The following is a 19674-nucleotide window of genomic DNA, read 5'->3' on the forward strand; positions in this document are numbered from 1 at the left end:
CTACTACTACCTATACTACTACTACTACTACTTATACTACTACTACTACTTCTACCACTACTAGTACTTATACTACCACTACTACTACTACAACTACTACTACCACTACTACTACCACTACTACTTATACTGCTACTACTACCACTACTACTACTACCACTACTACCACTACTACCACTACTACTACTACTACTACCACTACTTCTACTACTACCACTACTACTACTACTACTACTACTACCTATACTACTACTACTACTACTACTTATACTACTACTACTACTTCTACCACTACTACTACCACTACTACTACTACTACTACTACTACTACTACCACCCCTACTACTACTACTACTACTACTACTACTACTACTACCACTACCACTACTACTACTTAGCTAACAGAGAGTATCTACCTTCCTTTGATGTTAGAACTGGAAAGGCGGCCCTGGCTAGCAGAATTCAGCTGTTGTTTTTCACATGCATTCTGTCAGCTTCTAGCTGGGAACGGAGCTGTTGCCTGTTTGTGTGGTTGACCTGGGGGTCAGAGCATAGAATCAAATCAGAGCATAGAGGAAAAGCTAGACATGCCTGAAATGAATAAGAAAAATGCATGGGTAAATGTATGATAATTATAATTTACACAAATAAGTTATCACTAAGATTGATCGGGATATAATCAACAAATATAATGCATGACTGCTAACTTCATTAATTTACACACAACAATGTAGTGAATATGCTTCTAAACAGGCTACAACCCTCTGAGAAATGTTGAGGGGAAATAGTAACAGCTTAGTAATAAGTCTTGTTACCATAGAATTACAAATAAAACGGAGTAATAATCTCACAATATGTACAGCAACAGGATAAACGTTCCATATTTGTTGAAAAATAAAGAACATCCTTCAATTAAAACGCATTTGATTAGAATCTGGACATAATCATGTGATACGGTGATTTGTGTTACCACTCAGCTCTACATTGTATCATTGTATCAATTGTAACACTTTTCACTTGGCAGCAGAGTTGAGTTACAAATGTATCCTTTACTTGATACATTTGGCGGATCAGACCTGATACAATGTTTCAATTTGTAGAACACTGAGAAGGGAGACAGACACAAAGCACAGCCTTCTATCTGGAACACAGAACTCTTAACAGAATCCTTCTAGAATAGTTCGAGCTCTAAAATAATAACACAAACAAAGTTCAGTTTTAGATGGATTACACACCATCTAAATCATTTAAAATAGAATCAAAAACCAATATACCGCGACAACTAAAGGGTTAAGACTAAAGTGAACTGAATTGTAAGAAGTTGGTTTCCAGGGGAACTATTCTTACTGTTCCAGCTGAGTTGGACCAAACCACAATCCTCCCAGGGAAGGGGGAAGTCAAAACAGACTCTCTTAAATATATTTTAAATATCCTACGCTAAAGCAAGTCACACAATGTTCTTATTTACTAGGAACATGGATAACATATATTGTATTTTACAGTATTCCTTTAATATAAAGAAAACTGTTTAATTATTTTTAATGTGTATGTCTCTCCCCCGCGGTAGAGCGGTGCTCACGGCCCTGCCAAGTCAGTTTGAAAGACCAGACAAAGGCAGGCAGGAAGCCCTTCGGCTTGGCAATGCGTGCGAGCGGAGAGAGCGCAAATGCAAACTGAAACCCCACTCCTTTTCTGATAACGGAGAGGAAGAGAGACAGAGAGAAGAAGCAGACTGGAATTCCAACCCTCCTTGTATTTATGATAGTTTAAAGGTCTCCTTTGAAAATGTATGACCGTTTGGATCCTCGGCGCGAGCCTAGACGTGTTTCTAAAGGCATCATAGGTTGCGTCGTCTGACCAAGGAGGGCTCGGGCGCTTTCCGTTCCTATCCTTCGCTTCCCCCCTCTTGGTGAGGGGCTATATTGGAACAAGGTTTTGGGGCTTTTTGCATTTGAATTCTACTGCGCAACCAGACGGATCACGTGGGATGTGGAGTTGATCGATTTGCGCCGTTAAATGTGAAAAGAGGAACGGGGAAAAGGTCTGTTAAAAAGCATAACCGCTTTCTTCCGGATTACAAGGGACTCTACTTTTACGGAGGGAAATACGTCGGTGGGCTCGGGGACCCGGAGTGATTTTTATGCCTGTTTAAAATGGAGACGCACATATCGTGCCTCTTTCCGGAAATTTTAGCCATGATTTTCAGCTACTTGGATGTAAGGGACAAAGGCAGGGTGGCCCAAGTGTGTGCTGCTTGGAGGGACGCTTCCTACCACAAGTCGGTGTGGAGGGGGGTGGAAGCCAAGCTGCATCTGCGGCGGGCCAATCCTTCTCTCTTCCCCAGCCTACAGGCCCGCGGAATCCGGAGAGTTCAGATTCTCAGCCTGCGGCGGAGCCTCAGCTACGTGATCCAGGGGATGCCAAACATCGAGAGCCTGAACCTGAGTGGCTGCTATAACTTAACGGATAACGGCCTGGGCCACGCGTTTGTCCAGGAGATCCCTTCCCTTCGGGTTCTAAACCTTAGTCTGTGTAAGCAGATCACGGACTCCAGCCTGGGCCGGATCGCCCAGTATCTGAAGAACCTGGAGGTTCTGGAACTGGGCGGGTGTAGTAACATCACCAACACGGGGCTGTTGCTCATAGCGTGGGGTTTACACCGGCTCAAGAGCCTCAATCTCCGCAGCTGCCGGCATGTGTCTGACGTGGGCATCGGGCACCTGGCGGGCATGACCCGCAGCGCAGCGGAGGGCTGTCTCAACCTGGAATACCTGACGCTGCAGGACTGTCAGAAACTTACGGATCTGTCCCTCAAGCACATCTCGAAGGGCCTGGCTAAGCTCAAAGTTCTCAACCTGAGTTTCTGTGGCGGGATCTCTGACGCAGGTATGATCCACCTCTCCCACATGACCAGCCTCTGGAGCCTTAACCTGCGCTCGTGCGACAACATCAGTGACACGGGCATCATGCACCTGGCCATGGGCACGCTGCGGCTCTCCGGGCTAGACATGTCCTTCTGTGACAAGATAGGGGACCAGAGTCTGGCTTACATCGCCCAGGGCCTGTACCAGCTCAAATCCCTGTCCCTGTGCTCGTGCCACATTAGTGACGATGGCATCAACAGGATGGTGCGCCAGATGCATGAGCTGAGAACCCTGAACATTGGACAGTGTGTGCGGATTACAGACAAAGGACTGGAGCTCATTGCCGACCACTTGACTCAGTTGACGGGGATCGATCTGTATGGATGTACTAAAATCACGAAACGGGGACTGGAAAGGATAACGCAGCTCCCATGCCTTAAAGTTTTGAATCTGGGACTTTGGCAGATGACAGAGAGTGAAAAAGTGAGGTGAAACTAACTTGACGAGGATTAGTTGGGGAGGGGGACACACACAGAGAGGAGAAGGGGTAACGGAGCAGGAGACCAGTGGGCGGGGAAATGTTCCTTCTAAAAAAATATATATATATCCTCTGCTCTCAATCTCGTCGTAGTTGGATATTTTCTCATTCAATGTAACTTAATGCTACAAAACTGTGATTTAAAAAATATGTTGCGCAATTTTAGGCCAAATGAAAACAAGATTAATCATCATCAAATGCATGTTTTCATTATTAACAACACAATATCCCGCCCCCGCATTATGAAGACAAACTACTTTTTATTATTATAAAGAGTCGCAATATTTAACTTCAAACTCTCCAACTATCGCGCCTAATACATTCGGCTACCTCGTTTATCAATGTGTTGTAATAAATCCGCGTATTCTTAAAAAGAAAGAGAGGAGATAAATTGTGCCTATAGACAGTAGTAGTCCCCTCCCCCAACGCGTCTCGCGCTTGGAGAATCCTAGCAGCAAAAAGAAACGCTCTCTAAACTACCTTTGTGTTAATTTGCCCAGAAACGCTTAACAATGAAGAAGAGAAACGAACAGAGTTTCGTTTAAAAGGACTGTTCACACTCGGACAAAAATAGCGACTTTTATGCAAATTAAAACGGACTGGTTTGTATCCAAAATCCTTTTATTTTTGTTTTGTTTACTTTTTTAGCCCAACTTAAAGGCCTTGTAGCCTTGGATTCAAGCTTTGAATAATGGGACCCTTCCTTCCCTATATTATTTTGGTGTGTTTATGCTTATGGAAGCAGATATTGTCGAATTATTGCTGTTATTCAGAGCGTTGTACTTCAAATTGAAGTGATTTCTACAATAGAAATGCTGCCCCTTTTTCTCAATCAGGTGTTTTCAAACTAATCCTCCATATCCTCTAGAATATGGGTTGCTACCTTTTAAACACAATCATACACACTAGTCCACAATAACAACAGAAGAGACACTCCTTTGGAATAGAATCTAAATACACGCTTTAGAATTAAGAAGCAATCGATCCTTATTTTCTCGGCTTCCAAGTGAATGCGTGTCAGGCCTACATGGAACCTATGGGATCATAACATGACGTTATGAGCGAACTGAACTGCAACATGTATTGAGTCCTGCTGAGAGACTACTGTGTTTTAATGTACTGTATATGTGTTTGTAAAAAAACTGAATCCAAAATGAAATGGTTTTATATTCTTACAGTAAACATTAAAGTTGATATTTATATAATAAATGAAAAGGTGATGTGGACTCGTTTTGTACGGGGATTGTATTGTAGACTAGTAACCTAGTACTTATTGTTTTCTTGTGATCATCCTTGTTACAAGACCACGCACTCCTGCTTTGATCGAAAACGTGTCCATTTCTAAGAGAAACCGCTGTTTATGTCCGTAGATCCCCGGTAGAGACAAGGTATTTAAAACAACAACAAAAAAATACAAGAATTGTCCACATATTATTAATCGTTCGGATCACAACCATAATCTTACGAATTTGATTGTTCGGTTTCGAGAAGCAGTTGTAATGTTGATATGCCGGCTTGGATTGTTAAATTATTTACGAGCAGATTCAAAATGGATGCTTCCCTTGATTTTGCTTGTTCTAATTATCAGTCTGACGTATTGTGTTGATAGGTTTCAGCTGCTTGCCTCTCAAAGGGCTGTCACTAACGTGGCTCTAAATCTGGGGATATTAAACCCTTCACGCCCATTGACATATTAGCATTTTATTGTGCTGTTTTTCTGTGATATTCTAGGCTACAGCCTAGATTTTGTCTGTTCAAATGTTGCTAACATTTGGTTCCGTGTTATAATTTGCGCTATTTACTTTCTGTTTCTTTAGCCAAATGTGTGTTTAGAATAAGAGTGGGATACCGGCAGTTGCTTTTGTTTCCCGAAGTTAAAAAGGCACGTTGGGATTTTTCTCTAGCTTGCTCAGTCACGCATACCAGATCTGAGAGACTGCCTTGGTCCCACGGGACGTCTTCTCTCCTCCCACCCCCTCCCTTCTCCTCACCACCCAAAACTCAGCCGACACCCCCCCTCCTGTCTCACAGACACTTTTTAACATTCCACACCATCATTCAAAGCATTTAGGCTTTCTTCTTCTTGCCCCGTCTCTGTCCGTTCTGGACCAGAGAGAGGGAAAGAGAGAATTCACTGCGTGCTGTTTTAGACTCGTATTGGTCTTGTGCAATAACCACATAACAGTGAGATAACCCCCATTCTATAGATAAACAGGGTACAGTATTTTAGAACATCTTATCTCATATTTGTTTAGCAAAATAATAATAAAAAAAATACAGGGGTCTTATTTTAATGTTGATGTTATGTTCTGGTAGTCTACCTTGACTGAAAGACTACATTGGTCAGTTGATTATCTTGGAGATCCCTATCTGATAAGATATCCCCTTGAGTTGATGTCTGATTGTACTTCAATCAAAATGGCTCCTGTTTGCTATTCTTTTCAGTCAAATGTAGTTTGTACTTCAGTTGAAATAAGTCCCGCTGTGGTATTTAGATCTATGTTTGTATTTTAGTTCAAAATGGCTGTTGATATACTTTTCAGATGAATTCAGTTTGTAGTTGAAATGGCTATTGTAGTACTTTTCATTCAATTGAATTGGTAGGCCAACTTCAGTTAAAATGGTCCCTGCTACGGTTCAATTGAATTGATTTTGATACTGTAGTTAGTTTGTAGCAAAGTTGTTTCAAACAGTTATTTTTGCTGAGTTGAGCTGTCACGTTCACAGTGTTACTTTAAAGCCTTACTTTGCTTTGAGAGGGAGAACCAGAGCCTTTTTACTGCTAACATTAAGGGGAACTGGCTCTCCTCAACAAAGCAAGAGGGACATCTGCAATAATGCTAGCCAAGGCTCACCACCTCTCTCCACCTCCTCTCTCCACCTCTCTCCATCTCCTCTCTCCTCTTTACCTCTCTCCACCTCTCTCCATCTCCTCTCTCCTCTTTACCTCTCTCCTCTTTACCTCTCTCCACCTCCTCTCCCCTCTTTACCTCCTCTCTCCACCTCCTCTCTCCTCTCCTCCTTTCCACCCCCTCTCTCCACCTCCTCTCTCCTCGCTAAGTCTCCACCTCCTCTCTCCTCTCCACCTCTCTCCACCTCCTCTCTCCCTCTCTCCACCTCCTCTCTCCACACCCTCTCTCCTCCCTAAGTCTCCACCTCCTCTCTCCTCTCCACCTCCTCTCTCCCTCTCTCCACCTCCTCTCTCCTCTCCTCCTCTCCACCTCCTCTCTCCCTCTCTCCACCTCCTCTCTCCTCTTCTCCTCTCCACCTCCTCTCTCCCCCTCTCCACCTCCTCTCTCCACATCCTCTCTCCTCCCTAAGTCTCCACCTCTTTCCACCTCCTCTCAACCTCTCTCCACCTCCTCTCTCCCTCGCTCCACCTCCTCTCTCCACATCCTCTCTCCTCCCTAAGTCTCCACCTCTTTCCACCTCTGCTTTACAACGCCTGCAGTTTAAAGGTGTTGCTGACTTACAGTAGAAACGCTTTGATGTTTTCAGTGGCCTTCGGGGGGTTGTGTGTGTGTGTGTGTGTGTGTGTGTGAGAGAAGCCTATAGGGGGTTTGAGTGTGGCAGGACTTTTATCAGAGCTACAGGAGCTGAAAAAAATCTTGGCCTCCGGAAAAAGCATTTGGCGTGGCTGCCGTTTGATTGCAGGCTGGGGCCCGAAAGACCAAAAGATCTGGCTGGAGGTGTGTTGTAACTGTGTGTGCGTTCCAAATTACACCCTTTTCCCTCTATAGTGCACTGTTTTAGACCAGGCCCCATAGGGCACTACACAGGGAATAGGGGGCTATTTGTGAAGCAGACTGTACCACTGAAATGTATATTATTTGTGAAGAGGGAAGTTAGCGAAAGAGGGGTGAGATTCTTATAGAATATACTGTTGAGACGAGAGGTGTGTGTGGACAGTAGTTAGAGAGAGAGAAGTAACTTACTGTATAGGCCTGGGTTAGGCTAGCAGGAGCAGAAGTAGGGAGTGGAGGAGGGAGGAGGAAAGGTGACGCTGCCTCTCCCTAATGTCTGATCCCTGGAAAAAGAAAAGCAGAGGAATTTGTGAGTCACTATTTGACTTTGGACTGCTAAAAGTGAGTGTGGCGCGTTACAATCCAGGCTGAGGAGAGAAGAGACAGTTAGACAGGCTGTCTGCTGCACCTCACTATAGAAACCTGCTGTCTACTGCACCTCACTATAGAAACCTGCTGTCTACCGCACCTCACTATAGAAACCTGCTGTCTACTGCACCTCACTATAGAAACCTGCTGTCTACCGCACCTCACTGTAGAAACCTGCTGTCTGCTGCACCTCACTGTAGAAACCTGCTGTCTACCGCACCTCACTATAGAAACCTGCTGTCTACCGCACCTCACTATAGAAACCTGCTGTCTACCGCACCTCACTGTAGAAACCTGCTGTCTGCTGCACCTCACTGTAGAAACCTGCTGTCTACTGCACCTCACTATAGAAACCTGCTGTCTACTGCACCTCACTATAGAAACCTGCTGTCTACTGCACCTCACTATAGAAACCTGCTGTCTACTGCAGCTCACTATAGAAACCTGCTGTCTACTGCACCTCACTATAGAAACCTGCTGTCTACTGCACCTCACTATAGAAACCTGCTGTCTACTGCACCTCACTATAGAAACATGCTGTCTACTGCACCTCACTATAGAAACCTGCTGTCTACTGCACCTCACTATAGAAACCTGCTGTCTACTGCACCTCACTATAGAAACCTGCTGTCTACTGCACCTCACTATAGAAACCTGCTGTCTACTGCACCTCACTATAGAAACCTGCTGTCTACTGCACCTCACTATAGAAACCTGCTGTCTACTGCACCTCACTATAGAAACCTGCTGTCTACTGCACCTCACTATAGAAACCTGCTGTCTACTGCACCTCACTATAGAAACCTGCTGTCTACTGCACCTCACTATAGAAACCTGCTGTCTACTGCAGCTCACTATAGAAACCTGCTGTCTACTGCACCTCACTATAGAAACCTGCTGTCTACTGCACCTCACTATAGAAACCTGCTGTCTACTGCACCTCACTATAGAAACCTGCTGTCTACTGCACCTCACTATAGAAACCTGTCTACTGCACCTCACTATAGAAACCTGTCTACTGCACCTCACTATAGAAACCTGCTGTCTACTGCACCTCACTATAGAAACCTGTCTACTGCACCTCACTATAGAAACCTGCTGTCTACTGCACCTCACTATAGAAACCTGCTGTCTACTGCACCTCACTATAGAAACCTGCTGTCTACTGCACCTCACTATAGAAACCTGCTGTCTACTGCACCTCACTATAGAAACCTGCTGTCTACTGCACCTCACTATAGAAACCTGCTGTCTACTGCACCTCACTATAGAAACCTGCTGTCTACTGCACCTCACTATAGAAACCTGCTGTCTACTGCACCTCACTATAGAAACCTGTCTACTGCACCTCACTATAGAAACCTGCTGTCTACTGCACCTCACTATAGAAACCTGCTGTCTACTGCACCTCACTATAGAAACCTGCTGTCTACCGCACCTCACTATAGAAACCTGCTGTCTACTGCACCTCACTATAGAAACCTGCTGTCTACTGCACCTCACTATAGAAACCTGCTGTCTACTGCACCTCACTATAGAAACCTGCTGTCTACTGCACCTCACTATAGAAACCTGCTGTCTACTGCACCTCACTATAGAAACCTGCTGTCTACTGCACCTCACTATAGAAACCTGCTGTCTACTGCACCTCACTATAGAAACCTGCTGTCTACTGCACCTCACTATAGAAACCTGCTGTCTACTGCACCTCACTATAGAAACCTGCTGTCTACTGCACCTCACTATAGAAACCTGCTGTCTACTGCACCTCACTATAGAAACCTGCTGTCTACTGCACCTCACTATAGAAACCTGCTGTCTACTGCACCTCACTATAGAAACCTGCTGTCTACTGCACCTCACTATAGAAACCTGCTGTCTACTGCACCTCACTATAGAAACCTGCTGTCTACCGCACCTCACTATAGAAACCTGCTGTCTACCGCACCTCACTATAGAAACCTGCTGTCTACCGCACCTCACTATAGAAACCTGCTGTCTACTGCACCTCACTATAGAAACCTGCTGTCTACTGCACCTCACTATAGAAACCTGCTGTCTACTGCACCTCACTATAGAAACCTGCTGTCTACTGCACCTCACTATAGAAACCTGCTGTCTACTGCACCTCACTATAGAAACCTGCTGTCTACTGCACCTCACTATAGAAACCTGCTGTCTACTGCAGCTCACTATAGAAACCTGCTGTCTACTGCAGCTCACTATAGAAACCTGCTGTATACCGCACCTCACTATAGAAACCTGCTGTCTACCGCACCTCACTATAGAAACCTGCTGTCTACCGCACCTCACTATAGAAACCTGCTGTCTACTGCACCTCACTATAGAAACCTGTCTACTGCACCTCACTATAGAAACCTGCTGTCTACTGCACCTCACTATAGAAACCTGCTGTCTACTGCACCTCACTATAGAAACCTGCTGTCTACCGCACCTCACTATAGAAACCTGCTGTCTACCGCACCTCACTATAGAAACCTGCTGTCTACCGCACCTCACTATAGAAACCTGCTGTCTACTGCACCTCACTATAGAAACCTGCTGTCTACTGCACCTCACTATAGAAACCTGCTGTCTACTGCACCTCACTATAGAAACCTGCTGTCTACTGCACCTCACTATAGAAACCTGCTGTCTACTGCACCTCACTATAGAAACCTGCTGTCTACTGCACCTCACTATAGAAACCTGCTGTCTACTGCACCTCACTATAGAAACCTGCTGTCTACTGCACCTCACTATAGAAACCTGCTGTCTACTGCACCTCACTATAGAAACCTGCTGTCTACTGCACCTCACTATAGAAACCTGCTGTCTACTGCACCTCACTATAGAAACCTGCTGTCTACTGCACCTCACTATAGAAACCTGCTGTCTACTGCACCTCACTATAGAAACCTGCTGTCTACTGCACCTCACTATAGAAACCTGCTGTCTACCGCACCTCACTATAGAAACCTGCTGTCTACCGCACCTCACTATAGAAACCTGCTGTCTACTGCACCTCACTATAGAAACCTGCTGTCTACTGCACCTCACTATAGAAACCTGCTGTCTACTGCACCTCACTATAGAAACCTGCTGTCTACTGCACCTCACTATAGAAACCTGCTGTCTACTGCACCTCACTATAGAAACCTGCTGTCTACTGCACCTCACTATAGAAACCTGCTGTCTACTGCACCTCACTATAGAAACCTGCTGTCTACTGCACCTCACTATAGAAACCTGCTGTCTACTGCACTTCACTATAGAAACCTGCTGTCTACTGCAGCTCACTATAGAAACCTGCTGTCTACTGCACCTCACTATAGAAACCTGCTGTATACCGCACCTCACTATAGAAACCTGCTGTCTACCGCACCTCACTATAGAAACCTGCTGTCTACTGCACCTCACTATAGAAACCTGCTGCCTACTGCACCTCACTATAGAAACCTGCTGTCTACTGCACCTCACTATAGAAACCTGCTGTCTACTGCACCTCACTATAGAAACCTGCTGTCTACTGCACCTCACTATAGAAACCTGCTGTCTACTGCACCTCACTATAGAAACCTGCTGTCTACTGCACCTCACTATAGAAAACTGCTGTCTACTGCACCTCACTATAGAAACCTGCTGTCTACTGCACCTCACTATAGAAACCTGCTGTCTACTGCACCTCACTATAGAAACCTGCTGTCTACTGCAGCTCACTATAGAAACCTGCTGTCTACTGCACCTCACTATAGAAACCTGCTGTCTACTGCACCTCACTATAGAAACCTGCTGTCTACTGCACCTCACTATAGAAACCTGCTGTCTACTGCACCTCACTATAGAAACCTGTCTACTGCACCTCACTATAGAAACCTGTCTACTGCACCTCACTATAGAAACCTGCTGTCTACTGCACCTCACTATAGAAACCTGTCTACTGTACCTCACTATAGAAACCTGCTGTCTACTGCACCTCACTATAGAAACCTGCTGTCTACTGCACCTCACTATAGAAACCTGCTGTCTACTGCACCTCACTATAGAAACCTGCTGTCTACTGCACCTCACTATAGAAACCTGCTGTCTACTGCACCTCACTATAGAAACCTGCTGTCTACTGCACCTCACTATAGAAACCTGCTGTCTACTGCACCTCACTATAGAAACCTGCTGTCTACTGCACCTCACTATAGAAACCTGCTGTCTACTGCACCTCACTATAGAAACCTGCTGTCTACTGCACCTCACTATAGAAACCTGCTGTCTACTGCACCTCACTATAGAAACCTGCTGTCTACCGCACCTCACTATAGAAACCTGCTGTCTACTGCACCTCACTATAGAAACCTGCTGTCTACTGCACCTCACTATAGAAACCTGCTGTCTACTGCACCTCACTATAGAAACCTGCTGTCTACTGCACCTCACTATAGAAACCTGCTGTCTACTGCACCTCACTATAGAAACCTGCTGTCTACTGCACCTCACTATAGAAACCTGCTGTCTACTGCACCTCACTATAGAAACCTGCTGTCTACCGCACCTCACTATAGAAACCTGCTGTCTACTGCACCTCACTATAGAAACCTGCTGTCTACTGCACCTCACTATAGAAACCTGCTGTCTACTGCACCTCACTATAGAAACCTGCTGTCTACTGCACCTCACTATAGAAACCTGCTGTCTACTGCACCTCACTATAGAAACCTGCTGTCTACTGCACCTCACTATAGAAACCTGCTGTCTACTGCACCTCACTATAGAAACCTGCTGTCTACTGCACCTCACTATAGAAACCTGCTGTCTACTGCACCTCACTATAGAAACCTGCTGTCTACTGCACCTCACTATAGAAACCTGCTGCCTGTACCAGAGATATAGACACACAAACCTGCTGCCTGTACCAGAGATATAGACACACAAACCTGCTGCCTGTACCAGAGATGTAGACACACAAACCTGCTGCCTGTACCAGAGATATAGACACACAAACCTGCTGCCTGTACCAGAGATGTAGACACACAAACCTGCTGCCTGTACCAGAGATATAGACACACAAACCTGCTGCCTGTACCAGAGATGTAGACACACAAACCTGCTGCCTGTACCAGAGATGTAGACACACAAACCTGCTGCCTGTACCAGAGATATAGACACACAAACCTGCTGCCTGTACCAGAGATAAAGAGGTTCAGTTACTGTGTTATTGGGCTGGTTTCCCAGGACACAGATTAAGCCTGGTCCTGAACTAAAAAGCATGCTACATTTAAGAATCTCTCTTTAAATATCTTTTTAGTTCAGGAATATAGGCTTAATTGGTGTCTGGGAATACAGACACTGTGTCATTGGGCTGGTTTCCCAGGCACAGATTAAGCCTTGTCCTGGTCTAATGGAGAATTCAATTGTCAATGAAGAAATACCTTTTTTAGTCCAGAACTAGGATGAATCTGTATCTGGGAAACCAGCCTTTAGAGTTGACCCCCCCCCCCCCCCAGCAGTTACAGTGTTATTGGGCGGAGTATCCTAGACACAGATAACGTCTAGTCTTTGACTAACAAAACACTATTGGTTTAATGTTGCTCTGGAAACCAGTTCATACTATGTCTCAGAGCTGAGCCCCCTCCCAGTCTAGGTTTCAATCCTCAGTCAGACAGGGCTGGGCTGGGATATTACGAGTAGGATTTCCAGGCTCTGGTAATGATATCCAGATGAGATTTGTATTTAGCCATGTTCACACGTTGGTGACATTTACAGTCTCAGATAATATGGAGAGGGCCTTCAGAAAGTATTCATACCCCTTGACTTACACTACGGTTTGTTGTTACATATTGAATTCAAAATGGATATATATATATATATATATATATATATATATATATTAAATCTCACCCATCTACACACAATACCCCACAATAACAAGGTGAAAACATGTTGTTTTTTAAAAACATTTTTGCAAATGTATTGAAAATTAATTTCCAAAATCTAATTGACATAAGTATTCACACCCCCTGAGTCAATACGTGTTAGAATCACATTTGGCAGCGATTACAGCTGTGACTCTTTCTGTGTAAGTCTCTAAGAGCTTTTACATACCTGGATTGTACAATATTTGGCAATTATTATTTTCAAAAGTCTGGCCATAGAGTTTCAAGACGATTTAAGTCAAAACTGTAACCAGGCGACTCAGGAACATTCAATGTCGTTTTTCTGAAAGGTGAATTTGTCTCCCAGTGTTTGTTGGTTAAGAAGTCTGAACCAGGTTTTACTCCTGTGCTGAGCTCTATTCCGTTTATTTTTAATCCTCCCGAATCCTCCCTAGTCCTTGTCGATGACAAGTATACCCATAACATGATGCAGCCACCACCATCCTTGAAAATATGAAGAGTGGTACTCAGTGATGTGTTGGATTTGACCCAAATATAACACTTTGTATTCAGGACATAAAGGTAATTTCTGTGCCACATTTTTTTTTTACAGTTTTCATTTTGTGCCTTATTGCAAACAGGATGCATGTTTTGGAATATGTCTTATTCTGTACAGGCTTCCTTCTTTTCTCTCTGTCATTTAGGTTAGTATTATGGAGTAACTACAATGTTGTTGAGCCATCATCAGTTTTAAAATCACCATTGACATCATGGTGAAATCTCTGAGCGGTTTCCTTCCTCCCTGGCAACTGAGTTAGGAAGGACACCTGTATCTGTGTAGTGACTGGGTGTATTGATACACCATCCAAAGTGTAATTAATAACTTCAAAATGCTCAAAGGGATATTCAATGTCTGTTTTTTGTATGTTTTCTTTTACCCATCTACCAATAGGTGCCCTTCTTTGTGTTCCAATGGAAAACCTCCCTGGTCTTTGTGGTTGAATCTGTGTTTAAAATTCACTGCTCGACTCAGGGACCTCACAGATAATTGTATGTGTGGAGAACAGAGATGAGGTAGTCACTCAAACATCATGTTAAACACTATTACTGCACACAGAGTGAGTCAATGCAACTGATTATGTGCCTTGTTAAGCATATTTTTTTTACTCCTGAACTTATTTAGGCTTGCCATAACAAAAGAGTTAAATACTTATTGACTAGAGGCATTTCAGATTTTTATTTTTTTTAATTAATTTGTAAAAATTTCTAAAAATATGTTTCATCTTTGACATTATTGAGTATCGTGTGCAGGCCAGCGACACAACATTTCATCCATTTTTTAAATCAGGCTGTGACACCAAAACATTTAGAGAAAGTCTAGGGGTGAATACTTTCTGAGGGCCCTGTATGTCAGGAAGGTCACTGTAAAGATCATATGTTTTTATTTATTTATCCTTTATTTAACCAGGCAAGTCAGTTTAAGAACAAATTCTTATTTTCAATGATGGCCTAGGAACAGTGGGTTAACTGCCTGATCAGGGGCAGAACGACAGATTTGTACCTTGTCAGCTCGGGGATTTGAACTTGAAACCTTTCGGTTACTAGTCAAACGCTCTAACCACCAGGCTACCCTGCCCTACCCTCTAACCACCAGGCTACCCTACCCTGCCCTTTAACCACCAGGCTACCCTACCCTGCCCTCTAACCACCAGGCTACCCTACCCTGCCCTCTAACCACCAGGCTACCCTACCCTGCCCTCTAACCACCAGGCTACCCTGCACTACCCTCTAACCACCAGGCTACCCTACCCTGCCCTTTAACCACCAGGCTACCCTACCCTGCCCTCTAACCACCAGGGTACCCTACCCTGCCCTCTAACCACCAGGCTACCCTACCCTGCCCTCTAACCACCAGGCTACCCTACCCTGCCCTCTAACCACCAGGCTACCCTACCCTGCCCTCTAACCACCAGGCTACCCTACCCTGCCCTCTAACCACCAGGCTACCCTACCCTGCCCTCTAACCACCAGGCTACCCTACCCTGCCCTCTAACCACCAGGCTATCCTACCCTGCCCTCTAACCACCAGGCTACCCTACCCTGCCCTCTAACCACCAGGGTACCCTACCCTGCCCTCTAACCACCAGGCTACCCTACCCTGCCCTCTAACCACCAGGCTACCTTACCCTGCCCTCTAACCACCAGGGTACCCTACCCTGCCCTCTAACCACCAGGCTACCCTACCCTGCCCTCTAACCACCAGGCTACCCTACCCTGCCCTCTAACCACCAGGCTACCCTACCCTGCACTCTAACCACCAGGCTACCCTACCCTGCCCTCTAACCACCAGGCTACCCTACCCTGCCCTCTAACCACCAGGCTACCCTACCCTACCCTGCCCTCTAACCACCAGGCTACCCTACCCTGCCCTCTAACCACCAGGCTACCCTACCCTGCCCTCTAACCACCAGGCTACCCTACCCTGCCCTCTAACCACCAGGCTACCCTACCCTGCCCTCTAACCACCAGGCTACCCTACCCTGCCCTCTAACCACCAGGCTACCCTGCCCTGCCCTCTAACCACCAGGCTACCCTACCCTGCCCTCTAACCACCAGGCTACCCTGCCCTCTAACCACCAGCCTGCCCTGCCCTCTAACCACCAGGCTACCCTGCCCTGCCCTCTAACCACCAGGCTACCCTACCCTGCCCTCTAACCACCAGGCTACCCTGCCCTGCCCTCTAACCACCAGGCTACCCTGCCCTGCCCTCTAACCACCAGGCTACCCTGCCCTGCCCTCTAACCACCAGGCTACCCTACCCTGCCCTCTAACCACCAGGCTACCCTGCTCTGTTCGTATACTGTAGACACATAGAGAAATCACACACGGAGCCAATATTATTGTCAGAAGGTTACAACAAAGATTACTAGACGTGAAACAAAAACAATATATATGTACTGTATATGTACTGAGTAAAAAAAAATATATATATATTTAGTTTGAAATGTGTATTTTGCTGTATAAATAATTTTTTAATTAATTAAGGACAAGAATGGCATCACAATGTCTCTCAGTAACACAGTTACACATTGTCTCTCAGTAACACGGTTACACATTGTCTCTCAGTAACACGGTGTCACATTGTCTCTCAGTAACACAGTTACACATTGTCTCTCAGTAACACGGTTACACATTGTCTCTCAGTAACACGGTTACACATTGTCTCTCAGTAACACAGTTACACATTGTCTCTCAGTAACACAGTTACACATTGTCTCTCAGTAACACAGTTACACATTGTCTCTCAGTAACACAGTTACACATTGTCTCTCAGTAACACAGTTACACATTGTCTCTCAGTAACACAGTTACACATTGTCTCTCAGTAACACGGTTACACATTGTCTCTCAGTAACACAGTTACACATTGTCTCTCAGTAACACGGTGACACATTGTCTCTCAGTAACACGGTTACAGAGCATTCGGAAAGTTTTCAGACCCCTTGACCTTTTCCACATTTCGTTACGTCACAGCCTTTTATTCTGAAATAGATTAAATCGTTATTTTCAATCATTAATCGACACACAATACCCCATAATGACATCACAATACCCCATAATGACATCACAATACCCCATAATGACATCACAATACCCCATAATGACAAAGCAAAAAACGTTTTTTTTTTAAATGTTTGCAAATGTATTACAAATAAAAAAGCTAATATTGCATTTACAGAAGTATTCAGAAACTTTACTCAGTACTTTGTTGAAGCACGTTTGGCAGTGATTACAGTTTTGAGTCTTCTTCGGTATGATGCTACAAACTTGGCACACTTGTGTTTGGGGAGTTTCTCCCATTCTTCTCTGCAGATCCTCTCAAGCTCTGTCAGGTTGGATGGGGAGCGTCGCTGCACAGCTATTTTCAGGTCTCTCCAGAGATGTTCGATCGGATTCAAGTCTGGGCTCTGGCTGGGCCACTCAAGGACATTCAGAGACTTGTCACGAAGCCACTCCTGCATTGTCTTGGCTGTGTGCTTATGGTCATTATCCAGTTGGAAGGTGAACCTTCGCCCCAGTCTGAGGTCCAGAGCGCTCTGGAGCAGGTTTTCATCAAGGATCTCTCTGTACTTTGCTCCGTTCATCTTTGCCTCGATCCTGACTAGTCTCTCAGTCCCTGCCGCAGAAAAACATCCACCACCATGCTTCACCGTAGGGATGGTGCCAGGTTTCCTCCAGACATTATGCTTGGAATTCAGGCCAAAGAGTTCAATCTTGGTTTCATCAGACCAGAGAATCTTGTTTCTCATGGTCTGAGAGTCCTTCGGTGCCTTTTGGCAAACTCCAAGTGGGCTGTCATGTGCCTTTTACTGAGGAGTGGTTTCTGTCTGGCCCCTCTACCATAAAGGCCTGATTTGCTGGAGTGCTGCAGAGATGGATGTCCTTCTGGAAGGTTCTCCCATCTCCACTAAGGAACTCTGGAGCTCTGTCAGAGTGACCATCAGGTTCTTGGTCACCTCCCTGACCAAGGCTCTTCTCCCCCGATTGCTCAGTTTGGCTGGGCGGCCAGCTCTAGGAAGAGTCTTGGTGGTTCCAATCTTCCTCCATTTAAGAACGATGGAGGCCACTGTGTTCTTGGGGACATTTAATGCTGCAGACATTTTTTGGTACCCTTCCCCAGATGTGTGCCTCGACAAAATCCTGTCTCGGAGCTCTACGGACGATTCCTTCGACCTCATGGCTTGGTTTTGGCTCTGACATGCACTGTCAACTGTGGGACCTTTATATAGACAGGTGTGTGCCTTTCCAAATCATGTCCAATCAAATGAATTTACCACAGGTGGACTCCGATCTAGTTGTAGAAACATCTCAAGGATGATCAATGTGAACAGGATGCACCTGAGCTCAATTTAGAGTCTCATAACAAAGGGTCTGAATACTTATGTAAATAAGATATTTCTGTTGTTTATTTGTAATAAATGTGCAAAAAATGTCAAACCTGTTTTCACTTTGTCATTATGGGGTAATGTGATGTCATTATGGGGTATTGTGATGTCATAGGGTATTGTGATGTCATTATGGGGTATTGTGATGTCATTATGGGGTATTGTGATGTCATTATGGGGTATCGTGTGTAGATTAATGAGGAAAATAATACATTGAATTCATTGTAGAATAAGGCTGTAACGTAACAAAATGTGTAAAAAGGGGAAGGGGTCTGAATACTTTCTGAATGCACCGTTATATGCTCATTGTTTCTTCTTTACTGTGCCTTGTTTTACTAGATGTACACCACAACACTGTTATTACCTGTAGCCTGCTAGTCATCTAATAGTACAGCAGTGTAAGTGTCCTGGTCCCCTCCTCCCATCTGCTCTACAGCCTTCTAATAGACAGCGGTCAGGTCAGAGTCAGACAGGAGGATAATAGTAGGGCTCTGAATGTCTGTTTTACAACGAGAGGAGAGAGGACGACCTAGCATGGACTGTCTGTATTACCTGCACACTGCTTGTCTGTGATGAGGGAGAGCTAGAGAGAGACAGAGGGAGAGGTAAAGACAGACGGACAGACGGACGGACGGACAGAGGGAGAGCTAGAGAGAGACAGAGGGAGAGGTAAAGACAGACGGACAGACGGACGGACAGAGGGAGAGCTAGAGAGAGACAGAGGACGAGGTAAAGACAGACGGACAGACGGACGGACGGACGGACGGACGGACAGACAGACAGACAGACAGACAGACAGACAGACAGACAGACAGACAGACAGACAGACAGACAGACAGACAGACAGACAGACAGACAGACAGACAGGAGAAAGGGAGAGGCAGACAGACAGACAGGAGAAAGGGAGAGGCAGACAGACAGACAGGAGAAAGGGAGAGGCAGACAGGAGACAGGAGAAAGGGAGAGGCAGACAGGAGAAAGGGAGAGACAGACAGGAGACAGGGAGAGGCAGACATGAGACAGGGAGAGGCAGACAGGAGACAGGGAGAGGCAGACAGACAGACAGGAGAAAGGGAGAGGCAGACAGGAGAGAGGAGAAAGGGAGAGGCAGACAGACAGGAGACAGGGAGAGGCAGACAGACAGACAGGAGAAAGGGAGAGGCAGACAGACAGACAGGAGAAAGGGAGAGGCAGACAGGAGAAAGGGAGAGGCAGACAGGAGACAGGAGAAAGGGAGAGGCAGACAGACAGGAGAAAGGGAGAGGCAGACAGGAGAAAGGGAGAGACAGACAGGAGACAGGGAGAGGCAGACAGGAGACAGGGAGAGGCAGACAGGAGACAGGGAGA

The 19674-nt window shown here is 45.4% G+C and overlaps 2 protein-coding genes across 3 annotated transcripts in view; one reads left to right on the forward strand and one right to left on the reverse strand.

Moving 5' to 3' along the window:
• Positions 1–19674, reverse strand: part of LOC149972931 (protein Wnt-5b-like) — a 178362-nt gene that overhangs the window by 60718 nt on the left and 97970 nt on the right. Inside the window, exon 2 of one of the 2 annotated variants that reach the window (XM_090213391.1) lies at positions 7338–7429. The exons of the other annotated variant lie outside the window; for it this stretch is intronic. The gene's annotated coding sequence lies outside the window, so the exon portion shown is untranslated. The remainder of the gene's footprint in view (positions 1–7337; positions 7430–19674) is intronic. 2 annotated transcript variants of the gene reach the window in all.
• On the forward strand, positions 1030–4617 carry LOC110517721 (F-box/LRR-repeat protein 14). The gene has a single exon (XM_021595640.3). It carries the CDS (start codon positions 2154–2156, stop codon positions 3354–3356), a length of 1203 nt encoding a protein of 400 aa, XP_021451315.1. The 5' UTR covers positions 1030–2153; the 3' UTR covers positions 3357–4617.

Source organism: Oncorhynchus mykiss, chromosome 21, assembly GCF_057628025.1.
Source record: "Oncorhynchus mykiss isolate SJ-2025 chromosome 21, ASM5762802v1, whole genome shotgun sequence".
Taxonomy (NCBI): domain Eukaryota; kingdom Metazoa; phylum Chordata; class Actinopteri; order Salmoniformes; family Salmonidae; genus Oncorhynchus; species Oncorhynchus mykiss.